At 65.5% G+C, this 19,700-nt stretch overlaps 1 protein-coding gene across 1 annotated transcript; it reads left to right on the top strand.

The window, feature by feature from the left end:
• Window positions 1–211: 211 nt before the first annotated feature.
• On the top strand, window positions 212–1,069 carry MRGPRG (MAS related GPR family member G; the record flags this gene model as incomplete). Its single annotated transcript, XM_081098820.1, has 1 exon — window positions 212–1,069. One exon carries the CDS (start codon window positions 212–214, stop codon window positions 1,067–1,069), a length of 858 nt encoding a protein of 285 aa, XP_080954946.1.
• Window positions 1,070–19,700: the final 18,631 nt, after the last annotated feature.

Raw genomic sequence — 19,700 nt, 5'->3', positions numbered from 1 at the left:
GGCCGCCTCCGAGGCACTGGCCGCCTTGCCTGTCCTCTTGCAAAGAGGCCTGTGAGGCCGAGGGCTCAGAATTCACCGGGAGGGCGCCCTGGGCGGGAGGGCGGCCGGGGACACCTGGCACCTGGGGGCCATGCCCGCCTCCCCCCAGGGCACGCCAGTGCCAGCAGCTCTCTCTGCTTCCTCCCAGGTGTCTGCCGCCGCCGCCGCCGCCATGTTCGGGCTGTGGCGCACCTTCACCAGCGCCGTCTTCTACCTCACCCTGGCCGTGGGCCTCGGGGGGCTGCTGGGCAACGGGCTGGTCCTCTGGCACCTGGGCTTCCACATCCGGAAGGGCCCCTTCGCCGTCTACGCGCTGCACCTGGCGGCCGCCGACGTCCTGTTCCTGGGCTGCCAGGTGGCCTTCTCGGTGGCGCAGGCCGCCCTGGGCGCGCGGGCCGCCCTGGACTTCGCGGTCACCTTCCTGGCCTTCGCCGCGGGGCTCTGGCTGCTGGCGGCCTTCAGCCTGGAGCTGTGCGTGGCCGAGGTCTTCCCCGCCTGCCACGCGGGCTGCCGGCCGCGCCACACGTCGGGCGTGGTGTGCGGGCTGCTCTGGGCGCTGACGCTGCCCGCCGTGCTGCTGCCCGCCGACGCCTGCGGCCTCCTGCGCCGGGGCGCGCGCCCGGTGGCCTGCGTGGGGCTCCACGCGGCCAGCGTGGCCTGGCTGCTGGCGCTGGTCTGCGCGGCCTGCGGCGCCGGCCTCGTCCTCCTCGTCCGGGCGGCCTGCTGCTCGTCGCGCCCGCGGCCCCGCTTCTTCGGCCCGGTGCTGGGCTCGGCGCTGCTGTTGGCGCTCTGCGGGCTGCCCTACGTCCTCTACTGGAGCCTGCGGCCCCTGCTCAGCCTGCTGCCCCCCTTCCTGCCGCTGGCCGGCCTCCTGGCCTGCGTCCCCCCCACCGCCCGGCCGCTCCTCTACTTCATGGCCGGCCGCCAGCCCGGGCAGCGCCAGCCTCTGCGGGCCGTTCTGGAGAGGGCGCTGGGGGACGGCGCCCCGCGGGGGCCCGGGGGGCTGGCCCTGCCCATGGGCACCGTGTAGGGTTCCCGCGCCTCCCCCCTCCCCCCTCATCGCACCCCGCACCCCTCACCGCACCCCTCCCCCCTCACCACACCCCTCACCCCGCACCCCGCACCCCTCACCCCTCACCCAGCCCTCCCAGGACCCAGTGGGACCCGACCCCATCCCACCCTGTCCCATCCCACCCCACTCCACTCGCTCTGGGACCCAAGGGCCGTGGACAGAGTGACAGCCGGTTCCTGATCCCCACAGAGATCAGGGGAGCATGAGGGAGTCTCTTGGGGGGCTGTCCTTCGACCCTGCCCTGCCTCAGCAGGTCCCAGAACCCAGGTGGCCGCCTCCAGGGCCTTCCCGCAGTCTCCTCATTGGCCACCAGGTGGGGCTGCTTCCCCACCAGCTGCATCCAAAGTGGGGTCACTGCAGAAGGGCAAGGGGCGCCCCCCACCCCCGGCCCCCTGGCCGGGAACCAAGCGTTCTGGTCACCCTGCTGCCTGGAGGGCACTCCTGCCCAGCCCCAGCCCCACCCGCACCCCCCTCCCGGAATCCTCCGCTCACCCCTCCCCCAGCCCCAGCCCCGCAGACCCCGCCCGGCCAGCCTTCCCTGGGCTCCTACGGACAAACGGACGGACAGACGGACGGACAGACAGAGGTGTGACAGCCGAGCTGCTCAGCGTTCACAGTGTGATTCATCTTACGTGTTTTCTGATTTAAAAAAAGGCAGTTGGGGTCGTTGTCCTGACCTGCGAGCCCCACGGACACACTGAAGAGAGAACCCCACCCGCTCGGACCCCCAGGGAGACCTCGGCGCAGACCTTCCAGCCACGTCTGCTTTTAACCGAGACCCGAGGAAATGCCCGTTTTTCCCCAAATGAAGACTCCGTGCGCCACGCGGCCCCCAAGCACCGCGGCCGGGGCTGCCCCTAAAGGCCGCCTTCTCACCAGGAGTCCGGGCTGGTTCTTGTCCGGGCAGGAGGGACGCTGGGAACGGGCCGGGGAGCGCTTCACCCCGAGACGCCACCTTCGCGGTGTCTCCGCCCCGGGACCAGACCGCGTGGTTCCAGCCGCCCCCCCCCCCCCCCCCATTCGTCTCCCAGACGGCGCCTGAGCCTGGAGGTTCCAGCCAAGGGGGTGGTGAGCGGGGAGGCTCGGCTGTGGGAGCCTCTGTCCTAACGCAGTGGGTCTCCCACCTTCTGCCCTTTAAATACAGCTCCTGTTGTGACCCGACCATAAAGTTATTGTCGTTGCTATTTCATCACTGTCATGTTGCTGCTGTGATGAACCGTCATGTAAATGTCTGATCTGCAGGGTGGTCTTAGGCGGCCCCTGTGAAAGGGTCGTTCAACCGCCAGAGGGGTCGGGACCCACAGGTTGACAACCGCTGGTCTAATGGTTCCTGCCAGACCCCTAGGAGGGTGTGGCCTCCTTCCTGGAAGGCCAGATTGGGGTGCGGGGGGCGGGCAGTTTCAGAGGAGGGGTGCCAAGGGTCCGCCCAGCCTCCCGCCCCAGGAGATGTCTGCAGGGCCCCCTGTGTGTGCCTGTGGGGACAGGCGGGCAGGGTCTGGGGCGTGTGGTCCGCAGAGCTGCCCAGACAGATGGGGAGTCTGGGGTGTGGGGCGCCAGCCTGAGCCCGGCTGACCGAGCTGCGTCCTGTTCCTGGCCGGGCGGGCCCGGGCTGGGCTCCGTCCTGCTGGCACGGCTCCGGCTGGGCGCCCCTAGCAGGCCGCCCCACAGCATGGGCAGAGCGGCCGGTCCTCCGGGTCCCGGGGGCACTGAGGGCCAGTCCTGACCCGCAGGGTGGCAGCGACAGGACGCCGCTCCCGTCTGGGATGGAGCTCCGTGTGCCCAGCCTGCCCGGCTCAGCACCCCCAGCTGCTGCTGCGGCCTGGCGCTCGGGCCTCCTCCCCAGCCACGGGCGTCGATCCTTGTGTCCGTCTGTCCTGTGACACCGGGAGGAAATGTTCTCCGCTCCTCCGTGTACGATGATGCGGCTGAAATTGGGTGGAGTCTGATCAGTGGGTCTTCGGTTCTGGAACCTTCCTGGCCTGCCCAGTCCTGACCCCTGACCTGGAGCCTGAGGGTATGTGGGGTGGGGAGGCCTAGGTGGCTCCCTGCAGAGCCCAGAGGGCAGAGGGCAGCCATCCCAGACCCTCGCAACCCCTCACACCCACAAACATCGTGCTGGGCACTGGGCAGAGCGCCAGGGGGACGCTCCGTGTGGCCTGTCCCCACGGAGCCCAGCATCGGACCTCAAGACCTAATCACCCGAAGGTGCCCCCTCCCAGGCCACCACGTGGAGCTGGGCTTGGACCCTCGGGTGCAGTCCGGGCTGTCGGTGACGTCACCGTGGAGGGGACCTGGCTGTGGCTTGTGGGGCGTCCACAGGACAGAGCCGTGGACACACTGGCTGTGGCGCTGGCTTCTCCGTCCAGGGCACCGTGGGTGGCACTCCCCCCCCCCCAGGAGAGGGCCCCGGGCTGCCCCTTAGGGGCTGGCTCCGCGCCCAGCTCTGGGCACCGCTCAGGGTGCAGCAGCCCCGGCAGGAGCCGAAGGCTTGAGCGAACGGATGTGGGGCCTGGAGGAAAACTGCTCTGCGCCCAGGGAGGCGCTGGCCTGGTGTCCTTGCCTCCCCCTGCGGCCGGAGGGCCCCCCGCCTGCCCCCCCCACCCCCCTGGCCTGCATGTGACCACCCTCGGGCGCCAGGGCGGGGCTTTGAGAAGAGGCCCAGCGCCTCCAAACACCCTCAGGCCTGAGACCTCGTGGCCTCTCCAGGGGGGACGGGCCCTGCTCAGCCCCGAGCCCCCCGGGCGCACAGGGCAGGCCCTCGTCAGTCCCTGGGCCGGAGGCCAGCCCGGGTACCGCAGGCCTGCAGATGGGCACGGGCTGGCATCCACTGGGACGGGCCCTTTTCCCTGGTCGCCAGCGCTTAGTCATCGGGAATTGCACTTTATTTTATTTTATTTTATTTATTTTTATTTTTTAAAATATTTTATTGATTTTTTACAGAGGAAGGGAGAGAGACAGAGAGTCAGAAACATCGATGCGAGAGAAACATCGATCAGCCGCCTCCTGCACATCCCCCACTGGGGATGTGCCCGCAACCCAGGTACATGCCCTTGACTGGAATCGAACCTGGGACCTTTCAGTCCCCAGGCCGACGCTCCATCCACTGAGCCAAACCGGTTTCGGCTATTTTTTAAAAAAATATATTTTATTGACTTTTACAGAGAGGAAGGGAGAGGGATAGAGAGTTAGAAACATCGATGAGAGAGAAACATCGATCAGCTGCCTCCACTGGGGATGTGCCCGCAACCCAGGTACATGCCCTTGGCCGGAACCGAACCTGGGACCTTTCAGTCCGTAGGCCGACGCTCCATCCACTGAGCCAGACTGGTTAGGTCGGAAATTGCACTTTAAAATTCAGACTCCGGCCGCCAGGATGTCAGACCGGCCTCCCGAGGTCGCCAGGCCACGGGCGGAGGCTGTCTGCTGTCGCCTGCCACCTGAGCCGGCGGCTCCTCCCCACACCACTGCCGTTCTCCAAAACGGAGAGCAAGATGAACTGGTCCTTTGCTGCTTTTTTTTTTTTTTAAATCTTTTTTTTTTATATTTTATTGATTTTTTACAGAGAGGAAGGGAGAGGAATAGAGAGTTAGAAACATCGATGAGGGGAGAACCAAGATGGCGGCATAGGTTAAGGCCAGAGTTTGCTGCTTTGAACAACTACTTCAAAAGTGAAACCAAAAGACGGAACGGACATCACCCAGAACCACAGGAACGCTGGCTGAGTGGAAGTCCTACAACTAGGAGGAAAGAGAAACGCATACGGACACTCAGAGGAGGCGCAGTGCTGAAGTCAAATTCTGAGGTGCGGAGTGCGCGGAGCGGGCTGGCGGCGGCCGAGGGCGCGGTTGGCGTTTTCAATCGGGAGGGAGTCGCAGACTCTGAGCGCCAGATCCGGGCGAGTCTTTAGGGACCCAGACTCAAACGGGAGAAGCGGGACTGTCTGGCTTCGGTCAGAGCGAGTGCAGCTTTCTCTCCAAGCTTTGCAGCGGGTGCTGGGACTCAGAGAGGCAGAGCCCCTGGGGACAGGACTGAGAGCCTCCATAACTGCTCTCTCCGGCCCACCCTATTGATCCTGTGCGACCTGCCCTGCCCAAGCCCTGCACAGAGGCATTTGCCGGATAGCCTCAGGCAAAGGCTAGATTAGCACCTCCCTAGAGGACAGAAGTTCTCTCACTGCTGACACAGCTGATTCTCATAGCCACTTGGCCTGGAGGTCAAACCCTCCCTGGAATTAGCTACAACAATCAAGGTTTATAAGACTGCGCACAAAGACCACTAGGGGGTGCACCAAGGAAGCATAACAAAATGCGGAGACAAAGAAACAGGACAAAATTGTCAATGGAAGATCTAGAGTTCAGAACCACACTTTTAAGGTCTCTCAAGAACTGTTTAGAAGCCGCCGATAAACTTAATGAGATCTACAAGAAAACTAATGAGACCCTCGATCGTATATTGGGGAACCACCTAGAAATTAAGCATACACGGACTGAAATAACGAATATTATACAGACTCCCGACAGCAGACCAGAGGAGCGCAAGAATCAAGTCAATGATTTGAAATGCAAGGAACCAAAAAACACCCAACCGGAAAAGCAAAATGAAAAAAGAATCCAAAAATGCGAGGATAGTGTAAGGAGCCTCTGGGACAGCTTCAAGCGCACCAACATCAGAATTATAGGGGTGCCAGAAGAAGAGAGAGAGAAAGATATTGAAAACCTATTTGAAGAAATAATGACAGAAAACTTCCCCCACCTGGTGAAAGAAATGGACTTACAGGTCCATGAAGCGCGGAGAACCCCAAACAAAAGGAATCCAAAGAGGACCACACCAAGACACATCATAATTAAAATGCCAAGAGCAAAAGACAAAGAGAGAATCTTAAAAACAGCAAGAGAAAGAAACTCAGTTACCTACAAGGGAATACCCATACGACTGTCAGCTGATTTCTCAACAGAAACTATGCAGGCCAGAAGGGAGTGGCAAGAAATATTCAAAGTGATGAATGCCAAGAACCTACAGCCAAGATTACTTTACCCAGCAAAGCTATCATTCAGAATTGAAGGTCAGATAAAGAGCTTCACAGATAAGGAAAAGCTAAAGGAGTTCATCACCACCAAACCAGGATTATATGAAATGCTGAAAGGTATCCTTTAAGAAGAGTAAGAGGAAGAAAAAGGTAAAGATACAAATTATGAACAACAAATATGCATCTATCAACAAGTGAATCTAAGAATCAAGTGAATAAATAATCTGATGAACAGAATGAACTGTTGATTATAATAGAATCAGGGGCATAGAAAGGGAATGGACTGACTATCCTTGGGGGGGAAAGGGGTGTGGGAGATGCGGGAAGAGACTGGACAAAAATCGTGCACCTATGGATGAGGACAGTGGGTGGGGAGTGAGGGCGGAGGGTGGGGCGGGAACTGGGAGGAGGGGAGTTATGGGGGGAAAAAAGAGGAACAAATGTAATAATCTGAACAATAAAGATTTAATTAAAAGAAAAAAAAAAAAAAGAAACATCGATGAGAGAGAAACATTGATCAGCTGCCTCCTGCACATCTCCCACTGGGGAAGTGCCCGCAACACAGGTACATGCCCTTGACCGGAATCGAACCCGGGACCCTTCAGTCCGCAGGCCGACGCTCTATCCACTGAGCCAAACCGGTTTCGGCCTTTGCTCCTTTTTATTTTATTGTTGGAGGGAAACAGGCCCAGGGAGCCCATGTTTTGAGAAGGGGGAGAGCTCAGTTTCCGATGGACGCGAGGAATGTTCCGCACGTTCAATGCGGCTCTGAATCCCCTGGTGGGAGTGAGCCCGCCCGGCCTGACGGGGCCCGGTTCCCCGGGAGCCAGGCCTCCTCTGAGCTGCTGGGCACCGGCCTGGGGGCTCCGGTGAGCCGCCCGTCTCAGCCCACTGCCCGCAGCTCCAGGGTGGCCGGGGCCAGCGCGGGCGCAGGTGGCTGGCGCAGGGCTAATGGCCGGGCAGAGCTTCCCGCAGGAGGAGCGGGGGCGGCTGTGGAGCCGATTAAGGACATTTGGCGGCTTCTGTGGGGAGCCCGGGGCAGACAGACGGAGCCGGGCAGCCAGCAAGCCGCCTGGCAAGGCCACCTCCTCATTAGTGGCTCGTTAGGAGGCCACTGGGCATCTGCTCCAGGGAGGGCCAGCCCCTCACGGCAGCCTTGCTGGATGGGTGGCTGCCCTCCAAAGTCCTGCCCGCACGGTGTGACCCCCCCCCCGCATCCCCCCCGTGCTCTGGGGGTGAGGGTAACTGTTCAGAGGAGGTGGGCTCCCATGGCCGGCAGCCAGGAGGGGAGCAGCTTTTCAAGGATGAGTGTGGCTCCGGCTGCCACTCGGAGCGGGAGTGGGGGACCCACTCGGCCTCTAGGAGAGCCCGGGTCAGTGATGCTGCCTCACGCCATGTTGATGTATTATATCAGCGTTTCTCAACCTTCCTAATGCCGCGACCCTCTCATACAGCTCCTCATGTTGTGGTGACCCCCAATTTCACTGTTACAAATTGAACATCATTAAAGCATAGTGATTAATCACAAAACAATATGTAATTATATATGTGTTTTCCGATGGTCTTAGGTGACCCCTGTGAAAGGGCCGTTCAACCCCCAAAGGGGTCGCGGCCCACAGGTTGAGAACCGCTGTATTATATCATCATGAACACCATCATCACCATCATCACCATCATCATCATCACCATCACCATCACCATCACCATCACCATCATCACCATCATCACCATCATCACCATCATCACCATCACCATCACCACCATCACCACCATCACCACCATCACCATCACCACCATCACCATCACCATCATCACCATCATCACCATCTCCATCATCTCCATCACCATCACCATCATCACCATCACCACCATCACCATCACCATCACCATCACCATCACCATCACCACCATCACCATCACCATCACCACCATCTCCATCACCATCACCATCACCATCATCACCACCATCACCATCACCACCATCACCATCACCACCACCACCATCACCATCACCACCATCACCATCACCACCATCACCATCACCATCACCACCATCACCATCATCACCATCACCATCATCACCATCACCACCATCACCATCACCATCATCATCACCATCACCATCTTCACCACCATCACCATCACCATCACCACCATCACCACCATCACCATCACCACCATCTCCATCACCATCACCATCACCACCATCTCCATCACCATCACCATCATCACCATCACCATCACCATCATCACCATCATCACCATCACCATCATCACCATCACCACCATCACCATCACCACCATCACCACCATCACCACCACCACCATCACCATCACCATCATCACCACCATCACCATCACCATCACCATCTTCACCACCATCACCATCACCATCTTCACCACCATCACCATCACCATCACCACCACCATCACCACCATCACCACCACCATCACCACCATCACCATCTTCCTCCTCCTCCTCCTCCTCCTCAGCACCCCAACTCCTTGCCAAAGACGGAAAAAGGAGGGAGGAAGAGAGCCGCCCACCCTCGTCCACGCTGCACATCTCGGGGCCCTGCCTGCCCTCCATGCTCCTCCCGGCCGTGCGCACACGTAGCCGGCCTGGCAGGTCACTCAGGGGGGCGGGGCTCACGCGCTGCTGTATCGGCCGGGACTGCCCGGTGCCCAGTAAGACTGCCGGGGGAGGGGGGTATGAGCCCATCTTCATGAGGTTGGGTAAACTGAGGTACAGAGAGGTGAGGGACCTGCGGAGGTGGGGGTCCCACCAGCAGCTCTGGGAGATGTTGACAAGCCCAGGCCGTGGACCTTCTGGGCTTTCTGCCTCCACCTCGATGTGAGAATTGGGGTGCGGGAGGGTCCGAGGGTCCTGCTGTGAGAGGGCGCAGGGCACCCAGGCCGCCCCTCTGAGCACCCCCGCCCTGGGCGCGGCAGCCGGGGGCGGGCAGCGGAGTGGGTCAGGGAGCGGCGGGCCCTGGGAGGCAGACACCCACCGAGGACCAGGGGCGGCCGCTGACACTCCAGACGAGGAGAGTGTGTCCCCCCCAAGCGCCTGGGTGACCCCCCACCCCCACCCCCGCCCCGCAGGGCAGCAGGAGGGAGGTGGGCAGGGCAGGGGTGAGCAGCGCTGGGCTGGGCGGGCTGGTGCTGGGAGGGGGCTGGTCCCGGGGATTTGGGGGGACACTGCACTCTGCTGAGTCCCTGCCCCCAGGATTTGCTGGGACCGCGGCCTGGCCTGCCCACCCTCTCTGCCTCAGGCTCTGCCCCACCCCCTGGAGGGAGAGGCCACGGCGGCCACGGGGTGCCCGGCAGGAGGTCTTCCTGGGCTTGTTCCTTACTCTGACCCGAAGCAAGCTCCGGGGGGAGGCGCCTCCCGAAGTCAGGTCACACCCGCCCAGCCCGCGGCCCGCGGAGGCGGAGGCAGAGGCGGGAGGAGAGGAGGCGCCCGCGCTGGTGCTGCTGCTGCCGGTGCTGCTGGTGCCGGTCCTGCTGGTGCCGGTCCTGCTGGCGCTGGTGCTGCTGGTGCCGGTGCTGCTGCTGCCGGTGCTGCTGGTGCCGGTGCTGCTGGTGCCGGTCCTGCTGGCGCCGGTGCTGCTGGTGCCGGTGCTGCTGGTGCTGGTCCTGCTGGTGCTGGTCCTGCTGGTGCCGGTGCTGCTGGTGCCGGTGCTGCTGGTGCCGGTCCTGCTGGTGCCGGTGCTGCTGGTGCCGGTGCTGCTGCTGCCGGTGCTGCTGGTGCCGGTGCTGCTGGTGCCGGTGCTGCTGGTGCCGGTGCTGCTGGTGCCGGTCCTGCTGGTGCCGGTGCTGCTGGTGCTGGTCCTGCTGGTGCCGGTGCTGCTGGTGCTGGTGCTGCTGGTGCCGGTGCCGGTGCTGCTGGTGCCGGTGCTGCTGGTGCCGGTGCCGGTGCTGCTGGTGCCGGTGCCGGTGCTGCCGGTGCCGGTGCTGCTGGTGCCGGTGCCGGTGCTGCTGGTGCCGGTGCTGCCGGCAGCGGCTGGAGCGGACACTGCAGGCGGGGGGAGGGGGGGGCAGTTGTGCGTCCCGCTGGGGCACGTGTCTCCTTCACACCCGGGAGCCGGTCCTGCCCTCACTCACTCCACAGCCCTGGCAGCTCCTGCCCGTGGCCCCCCCACTCTCCCCTCGCGTCCCCCAGCTCGGCCGGAGCCGCTGGGTCACCGGTCACCGCGGGGCTGAGCGGAGACTCCGCTGCGGTGAGGACCAGCCTGGAGGGGAGCCGCCCGCCCTCATGCCCTGCTGCACGGTGAGTGCCTGGGGGCGCTGGGCCTGGAGGAGGGGCCGCCGGGGCCGCGGGGGGGGGGGCGCTGGGGCCGGAGCGGCAGGCGGCAGGAGTCAGGTTCCGGGGCTGGCGCTGGGCAGAGGCCGGGTCACCCTGGGCCCCGCGATGCCCCCTGCAGAGCCCAGGCCCTGCTGCATTGCACCCCGGCTCCGGGCCGCAGCCCAGCGCCCCCTGGAGGGGACGGCGATCCATCCCCCGGGGGGGGGGGGGCAGGTGGGCAGTAGGTGGGATGTAAGCGCCGTTGTCCCTTTCAGGGTCTGAAGCCCGTCTCCCCTGGTCAGCGCCCGTGTCTGCCTTCCTTGCCCACACACTTTCTTCAGAAAACAGACGGGGAAGGGGTATTTGAGTCTCCGGCCGGCGGCGGGGCACATGGGACAAAGCCGAGAGGCATCGGGTGCTCTGGGTGCAGAGGGCACCCCCGTGCCAGGGCCGGCAGTGCCAGCCTAGATGTCTGCCCGGAGAGGAGCTGACCTTCGGCCTGGGGGTCGGGGCCTGGCATCACGAGGGAGCGGTGCCAGCCCCAGGACCGAGGCTCTGGGGTCCCCGGCTCTGGGGGCTCCCACAGGGCACTGCAGGGGCAGCGTGCTGACCCCCCCTCCCAGCCTTCAGGTCAGTGGGGAGCTGTGGGTCCATGCAGGTGCGGGGGGGGGGCTCTGCCTCTCTGCCCCCCAGGGACCCGGCCCCACCGGCAGGCACTGTCTTCTCTGGTGTTTATGTAACGAGCTGGCGTGGGCCACGGAGAGGGAGGCTGGCACAGGGGCCACGGGAGAGGGAGGCTGGCACAGGGGCCACGGGAGAGGGAGGCTGGCACAGGGGCCACGGAGAGGGAGGCTGGCTGGAGCCGCACTGCCGGTCCAGGACCCTCCATGGGCCTGCGGGTCAGACCAGGGCCTGCTCAGGGGTGAAGATTATATCACCCCTGGGTTCACATCCCCGTCCTCCCTGGGAAGGGCCTGTGTTGTTCCCCTGCCTCACTTTCCCCGTCTGTGAAATGGGAGCGTGATGTTAATCATCACGCCCGCTGGTCGCTTCTGTGAGAATTAAATGAGCTCCGAGTGCGGGGTGCCCGGCTTGGCAGGACACGGTGCTGTGAGCGCTGGCTGTGGCCGCCAGGGGTTCATGGGACATTCCTTAGTTCTGATGTGGCCTCGTCTACTCACCTTTTTAAAAAAGATGCTTTTACTGATTTTTAGAGAGAGAGGAAGGGAGAGGGAGAGAGAGAGCTACATGGATGATAGAGAAACATCACTGATCCGCTGCCTCCTTCAGGCCCCCACTGGGGATGGAGCCCACAACCAGGCCTGTGCCCTGACGGGAATCGAACCCTGACCTCCTGGTTCATGGGTTGATGCTCAGCCCCTGAGTCCTTTGAGAGCCGACAGATGTGAGTCTCGGGTGAGCAGGCGTCGCCGGAAGGCTGGTTGGCACACGATTCGGTGCCCACGGGCGAGGTAGAGAGAAGGCGCTGGGCTCGGGGCGCGTGGCCCCACAGTGGACACCCCTGATGCTGCCAGACACAGAAGCCTGCGTGGTGCCCAGCGCCAGGGTGCCCAGCGCCAGGGTGACCCGGATAAGCCCTGAGGCTGTTCGGAGCCTGGATCCCAGCTGGCGAGCCTCACGCCTCAGCTGAGTCAGGAGCAGCTTCCGGGCGGCCGTCCTTGGCTGGCACGTCATTCGTCCTTGTCACACACATGTCAGTCCGACCCCTGCCCACCCGGGAGCCGGGGGCCGTGAGGGACCTGCTCCTCCTGCCCGTCCCAGACTGACATATGGCGGCCCAGGCCCCGCCCCCAGAGCCACACGGAGCCTTCAGGGCACAGCTGCTCACCTCGCCCTTCGATGTGCCCGTCCTGGGCCGGAGCCCACGGAGCCCACGGCCACAGACGCGGTGCCCGCTGTCCAGGCCCCAGGGCCACCCGTCGCTGTCGTGGGCACCCTGCAGCCGCGGCTGCCACGGGCCTGGTCTTGGCCGTCCTTGCCAGGTGTGAAGGAGAAAGCCAGGTGGCACAGGCTCCTGGCACCGACGCCCGTCAGCTGCTTCAAATTACAGCCGCCCCACGGGGTCGGCGAGGGCTGTGCCAACTTCAGCGGAGGCCTCGGTGCCAGCCCCGAGCTGGCGGCTGTGTGTGCAGGGCCGAGCCACTTCGCACCAAACCCGGGAAGGAGGGCTGGGGAGAGCCCGGCCCACCTAGCCTCCGCGGTCCAGCCAGAGCTCCTGCAGGGAGAGCTGGATGGATGGGGGGCAGGGCCAGACAGGAAGCTGCAGGGGCCTCCCCGGAGGAGGTGGGGAGATCCTGGGTCCCCCAGGCCTGGCCGGATCCCCAGCTGGTGAGCCCCTCCCCAGCCCCCCTAACCCTTTCTCTCCACACCTGAGCCATCGCTCCCTTCCTCCACGATGGAGACGGGCATCCTTTGGTTTGGCCAATCCCTGCCCGACCTCAGTGCCTTGCCGACACCTGCTCTCCACCTGCCTCCGCTCTGAGCGCACCTGAGACCCTCACCAGAGCCCCGGAGGCCTCATCTTCCCACCTGCGCAATGGGCGTGTCTGACTTCCCGGGGCTGCCGCACCAGCGCCGCAGATGGGCACTGACAGACAGGCATTTATTCTCCGACAGCCTGGAGGCTGGGCGTCCGAGACCGAGGTGCGGGCAGGGGGGCTGCCCCGAGGCCGTCGGGGGAACGTGGTCCAGGCCCCGTCTTTCTTCTCCTCGGCTTGTGGAGGCCCCACCTTGGCTCTGGCCCCCGGGGCAGCCCCAGCCCCCTGCTCTGGCCCAGGGGAGGGGATGGTTTTACCTGCTTCCCCATTTCTCCCCCAGCAACTTCCTCTCTGCCCAGCAGGGGTCACTGTGGGGACAGGGGACAGGTGGGGTGGGAGGAGCCCGCAGTGGGGCTCGGGGGCGGGAGAGCTGAGGCTAGAGCTGTGCCCAGCTGGGCAGCCGGAGCCGAGGCGACCGTGACCACCCATGGACCCGGAGCCGAACCCGAGGGAGGGGATTGGCGGGGATTGTGGTGAGGGACCGGGCCCTCCCTGGCACCGGAACTCGGCACCCTGACCAGGCCCAGGGCCCTGCGCCTCACAGGCCTCTGTCGTCCGGTCCCCTAGACCCTGGGCAGAGCAGACGGTGTGATGAACGTCTCCGTCCTGCAGGGGCCTGAGGCTGGGCGAGGTGTGCACCTGCGGGGTGCTACTCGAATGGAGCCTCGCTCCCTGGGTGAGGATCCCGACCTCCACCCTCGTCCACAGTTATCTCTGAGGGAGGAGGGGAGTGTCAGACATTCCTTCTGGATCAAGATAAGCTTTCGTTTCCTGCGAGGGCGCAAAGCTTCCGAATGGATGATGCAAGATAAGCTAGCGGCAGCCACTCACACCCTAGCGTAAGTGAGCGTGGAGCCTGTTCGGGCCGGTTCACAGCAGAACAGGATGCAGAGCAGTGGGTGCCCAGAGGCCATTAAGCATAAACAGAGAACCTCATCCTGGATTTGAGGGGGGCTTTCTAAAAAAGGGGGTGCACTCTGCAAGAGCCCCAGCAAGCAGCAGAAGCCCAGGGGGCCCTGAAGAAAGAGGGTCCACTCTCCACCCTGCCCACCAGGGGACCCGGGAGTACTTGGCAGGCCTGCCAAAGGGGGCCCCCCCTGGTTCCGGCCTAAGCATCCCCCACGCCCCTGTCTCAGGAGGGGCCTGGCCCTGGGCCTGGAGAGGGAAGGGGAGGCCGAGGGGGCAGGGAAGGTGCTGCCAAGAAACCAGGGCCCTTGCAGACACGCACCCCCCACCCCCGGGCCTGCATCCGGCCCCAACCCCCAGCCCTGTCCGCGTGGCCTCGCTGGGACGTAGGTCTCTGCAAACGGTGAAGTGAAGGGCGCTCGGTGGACCCTGTGACCTGATAGCGCAGTGGTTCTCAACCTTCCTCACGCCGCGGCCCTTTAACACAGCTCCTCATGTTGTGGGGACCCCCAACCATAACATTATTTTCGTTGCTACCTCACAACTGTCATGTTGCTGCTGTGATGAATCGTCATGTAAATATCTGATATGCAGGATGGTCTCAGGCGACCCCTGTGAAAGGGTCGAAAAGAGAGGGAGATTGGAGACACACAGGGGACTGCCCACGGGCGACCGAGGCAGCCACTGGAGGGCTGTGCCCACGAGCCCGGCCGCCAGCCCCTCTGGCGGAGTCCCAGCCCCTGAGTCTGATGCTGCTCTACTCAGAGACGAGGCGGCAGGTGACCCAGGGGCAGGTGACCCAGGGGCAGGTGGTCCAGGGGCAGGTGGTCCAGGGGCAGGTGGTCCAGGGGCAGGTGACCCAGGGGCAGGTGACCCAGGGGCAGGTGGTCCAGGGGCAGGTGACCCAGGGGCAGGTGGTCCAGGGGCAGGTGACCCAGGGGCAGGTGACCCAGGGGCAGGTGGTCCAGGGGCAGGTGGCCCAGGGGCAGGTGACCCAGGGGCAGGTGGTCCAGGGGCAGGTGGTCCAGGGGCAGGTGGCCCAGGGGCAGGTGGTCCAGGGGCAGGTGGTCCAGGGGCAGGTGACCCAGGGGCAGGTGGTCCAGGGGCAGGTGGCCCAGGGGCAGGTGGCCCAGGGCCAGGTGGTCCCGCTGGGCTCCGGGCGGCCCTGCAGGAGCCCAAGGCTGGGAGAACCCGCAGCCTCAGCGGAGAGTCCTGTCCGCTCCTCCGGGCGTTTCTCTGTTATCATGAGGGGTTTCCCAGGCCTGTCACCCCACCTCACGGCAACACCCACCTGGGCCCTGCACCCTCCTCAATGCCAAGTGGGCGCTGGCCCCACAGGAGGGCCAGAGGGAGGCTGCGGCCGGCCGGCCCCGAGGCCACCTCCAAGGACTGGCTCTGTCCCCGCGAGCAGCTCTGGGCTCAGCACCGCGTGGTCCAGCTCCCCCAGGACGCAGCCCCCCGGCCTGAGCGCCTTCCAGCCCAGGCAGGTGCGCGGCCTGTCCCCCAGCTCTGCTGCCCCGAGAGGTGGGAGCCTGGCCGGCGGGGCTCAGGGGTTGAGCGTCGACCTAGGAACCAGGGGTCAGGGTTTGAGTCCCGGTCAGGGCACAGGCCCGGGTTGCGGGCTCCATCCCCGGTGTGGAGTGTGCTGGAGGCAGCCGATGGATCAATCAATGATTCTCTCATCATTGATGTTTCTATCTCCCTCTCCCTTCCTCTCTGACATCAATAAAAGTATATATTTTTAAAAAGGGAGGTGGGAAACTCTACTACATTACACCGTTGTTGTTACTACCGGATGTGAGCCTGAGTCAGGGGCTGAGACGTGTGGATCTGAAGGACCTGTGTGCGTGAGAGAGACAGTCACAGAGGGACAGAGAGGTGGACAGAGAGATGGACAGAGGGACAGGGACAGAGAGATGGACAGAGAGATGGACAGAGGGACAGGGACAGAGAGATGGACAGAGATGAACAGAGACACAGAGAGATGGACAGAGAGATGGACAGAGGGACAGGGACAGAGGAGACAGAGCCATCGGGAAGCAGGCTGGTCAGAAGCCCAGGCGGTGCCAGCGCCACCCAGAGGCCGCGCGGGGGATTGCAGCTGGAGGCCGGGTTTCCCGGGAGAAGAGAAAACAGCAGCAGCAGCTGTTACTCATGCCCACACCTGACGGTGACTCAGCCCCGGACACATCACCTCACAGGCCGGCGGGGGCGGGGGGGCACCCCAGGTCCGCTGCCTCTCTGCTCGGCCCACGCCCCCTCCTGCACCACGGCAGGGGTCCGAGGTCACGGACCGGCTGGAGGACAGGCCTCCTGGTCACGCCCAGCCCCCCTGCACCCGGGGACAGCCCCATTGCCTGCGAGCAGACCCTGGCCTGGGGTCCTGCCTCGGCCGCTCCAGCTGCCTGGCCTGGAGCTGGGCCCTGAGCCTGGAGGAGGCGTGGAGACGGGGACCCGCCTCTGGGCAGGGAGGGGACGCGAGGAGTCAGGCCTGGAAAGCGGGGACGCTGGGGCCAGGCACGCGCTGGTCTAGCGATAAATGCACCGCGTTTTAATCCTCCATGGACTTTCAGAGAGAGTGGAAGGGAGGGAAAACGGGGGAGAGAGAAACGTCGACACCATTGGTTGCCTCCTGCTCACCTCACGCTCTGCCTGGGGTCGGGGATTTGAACCTGTAACCCAGGTACGTGCCCTTGACCGGAATCAAACGTATGGCCCCTCGGTGGGCGGGCCGACGTTCTAACCACTGAGCCACCGGCCAAGGGCCATCACACCATTTCTATCATTAGCGCCTGCGTTCCGGGGCCTCCTGGGGCTGAGCGCAGCCTCCGCCAGGAAAGGGCTGCGACTGGGGGCGAAGGGCTCGGAGCTGCCCCCGGGTGTCTGGCGAAGCCCGCAGGCTGCTCCCTGGGATGGGTTTGCCCTCGGGTGGCATGGAGGGCGGCATGGAGGGCGGCGGGGACCAGGCTGGGACCCTGGCCAAACCCCCAGGTCACCCCTGCTGCCCAGAGCACCAAGCCCAGCGCCCAATTAGGAGTCAGGGACCCGGCCTGAATTCAGCTCTGCCGCTGACCACCTGGGCCTGAGTTTCCCCGCCCGGGAAGTGGGGAGAGAGTCACTGCTGCCTGGAGAGGCCCGAGCAGGTTCAGGCGTGAGAGGCCGGGCACCACCTGGCTCCCCTCCTCCCAGCCGCAGGGGAGGGTCTTCGCCTGCTCAGGAGGAGTCCTCCGCATCCGCAAAGGCGAGTGTGCGCCCCAGAGCGCGCCCGGGAGAGGGGAGGCAGGGAGGGGGGTCCTGGGAGAGGGGAGGCAGGGAGGGGGGTCCCGGGAGAGGGGAGGCAGGGAGGGGGTCCCGGGAGAGGGGAGGCAGGGAGGGGGGTCCCGGGAGAGGGGAGGCAGGGAGGGGGGTCCCGGGAGAGGGGAGGCCGGGCAGGCTGAGAGCTGGCAGGGCCTGGGATCCCTGCGCTCCTGCTCCTGGCGATCCCGCCCGGGTTTTGCGGCCGCCCCTCCCTCCTCCCTCCGCGCCCCTCCCTCCTCCTCCCGCTCCCTCCCTCCTCCTCGCGCTGGGCTCAGTCCTCTGGCATTTCCTGCGCCCGGGAAGCGCCGCAGCCGAGCCCCGCGCCCCGCGCCCCGCTCCCCGCACGGTAGGCGCTGCGGGCGGATCCGCCGGGGGGGCCCGGGGCCGGGAGGGGCCGGGAGGGGCCGGACAGGCCGAGGCGCAGCGGCCGGAGCGCGCAGCGTCGGGGCGGGGAACGCCGTGCGCGGCGCCCGGGCCCTGGGGACGGGCACCCCCCTCGGACCCCGACGGCGGCCGGCGCTGCGGAGACGGAGACCCGCCGGGACCGTGGCGCCCGGAGCGCGGGGAGCGGCCGGGAAGGTCTCCTGCGCTCAGGCGCGGGCGGGGCCGGGTGTGGGAGCGGCGCGCGCAGCCTGGCTCCCCACTTGGTGCGGCTGGAAGGAGGGGACCCCAGGGGAGCCGGCCGGTGTCCCCAGCCCAGCGACCCGGGTGCAGAAGGGGCGGGTGTGCGGGGCGGGGCGGGTCTGGACCGGCCCTGGGGTCTGTCTGGCCTCCCGGCTGGGCTCCCGGCTGGGCCCCCGGGGCTGTGTCTGGGGCCATAGGGTGGGGGCCACCTGCGCCCCCACCGCCGCCGCTCCCGCTGGGCCACTGACCGCTGCAGCTCTGGAGCCAGCGGCAGTTCTGGGGACCAGCGACGACAGGAGGGTCCTGGGGGCCCGGGGAGGGGGGGCATGGTTTGGGGGCCGCCCGCAGCCCCTGGGGACCACTCACAGCCTGGGCTCCCCGGGGCCCCCTCAGCTGGGCTGTGGGCCGCCCGCAGTGGCTGGAGTTGGGGTGAGCGTGGCCCTGGGGTGTGGACAGGCCCCCAAGGCGCTGGCTGGGTTTCCTCACTTCCTACTCGTTTGCACAAGGAAGACGTGTGTGTCTGCCAGCCCTCAGGTGGCCCTGCGGGTGGACCCCTGGCATCGTCCCCTGGGCACAGCCGCCAGGCCGGGACAGCCGCAGGGCGTCCGCCAGGGGCGTGGGCACCGCTGGGGGCCGGGGTCTGTGTACGGGCAGGACCAGCCCAGGCGGCAGCAGCTCTGCCCTCACAGGAGCGGGCGGTGGGCTGCCTGCGAGGCCTTTGTCCCCGCCTCCCTGGCCGCCTCCCTGGCCGTGGGGCCTGGCGGCTCCTTGAACTTGACAGGCTGCGTGGACAGCAGGCAGCTCGGGGCGTCTGCACGCCTCTGGGGCCCAGCTCCAGATCTGTGGGCCCCATTGTCTGCCCACACGTGTGCGGGGCGGGGTGGGGCGGGAGGCAAGCCGCGTGGGTCTGGCTGGCAGTGCCGGGCTGAGTGTAGGAAGGTGGGGCCGCCTCGAGACGCCGGTGCAGGTGCTGTGCCCTGGGCAGTGCCCCTAACGCCCCCGGAGGCCCCTTGGTCTGGGGGTCGGGCTAGCCCTGCAGAGGGGAGACCGCAGGACGCAGCCCCCCATTCCCCCTGGGGGTCCCTGTGCTGCGCGGGTCCAGGATCACCTCCTCCCCTGAAAGCTCTCTTCCTGGGAGCCACGGGCCGGCCCCGCGTGGGGAGGGAGGGAGACGCCCTGATGAGCCCGCGGCTGGTCTTCGGGCCGTCTGGGGCCTCGGGCTTTGGCTGTTCCGCGGTGCAGCCCACGTAGGCGGAGACACACGCGCGCACGGACACGCACATGGGCCGGGGCAGGTCCCGCTCCGGGCCCCCCGCCCGGTGGGTGCGACCGCTGGGCTGTCCGCAGGGTGGCAGGGGCCTGGTGGGCACCATGGTGTTGGGAGGCAGAGGCGGGCTGGGCCGGGTGCCCGATGTGCTCCTGGGGGGACTATGCCCTCAGGGGGAGGTCGCCCGTGACCTGCGGAGCCTGCAGGTGAGGGAGCAGCTGGCGGGCAGGGCGAGCTCTGGGTCCGCGTGTCCTCACCGGCGGCTGCTCCGGGCGCTGCGGGCGAGGCCCTGGTCCTGTCCCAGGGGCGGCGGTGACTCGCGGTTGGATCGCGCTGTCCTCTTAGCTCACAGCTGTTCCAGGCCAGGGCCCCGGCGGGCGCGTGTGGTGTGAGGTGGGCTCGTGTGGTGCCCGTGCCAGGGGGGTGGGCCCTGCCGTGTGCCCAGGACCTGCCCGACCCGAGGCCAGGGCTGGGGGTCGGGGGCAGACACAGCGGTGACTCCCCCTGGCTGAGAGCTCTTTGCCCAGCCGGGTGGCTGGGACAAGCCACCAAGGTGAGGCATGTCGCAGGGCCGAGCTGGGGCCGCCTGCTGGGCCTCGGGGACCCCCCCACCCCGAGGAGGG

This window comes from Myotis nattereri (genome assembly GCF_964212035.1).
Source record: "Myotis nattereri genome assembly, chromosome: 9".
Lineage (NCBI taxonomy): Eukaryota > Metazoa > Chordata > Mammalia > Chiroptera > Vespertilionidae > Myotis > Myotis nattereri.
Note: the sequence above shows the minus strand (reverse complement) of the source record. Positions and strands in the feature narration are given on the sequence as shown.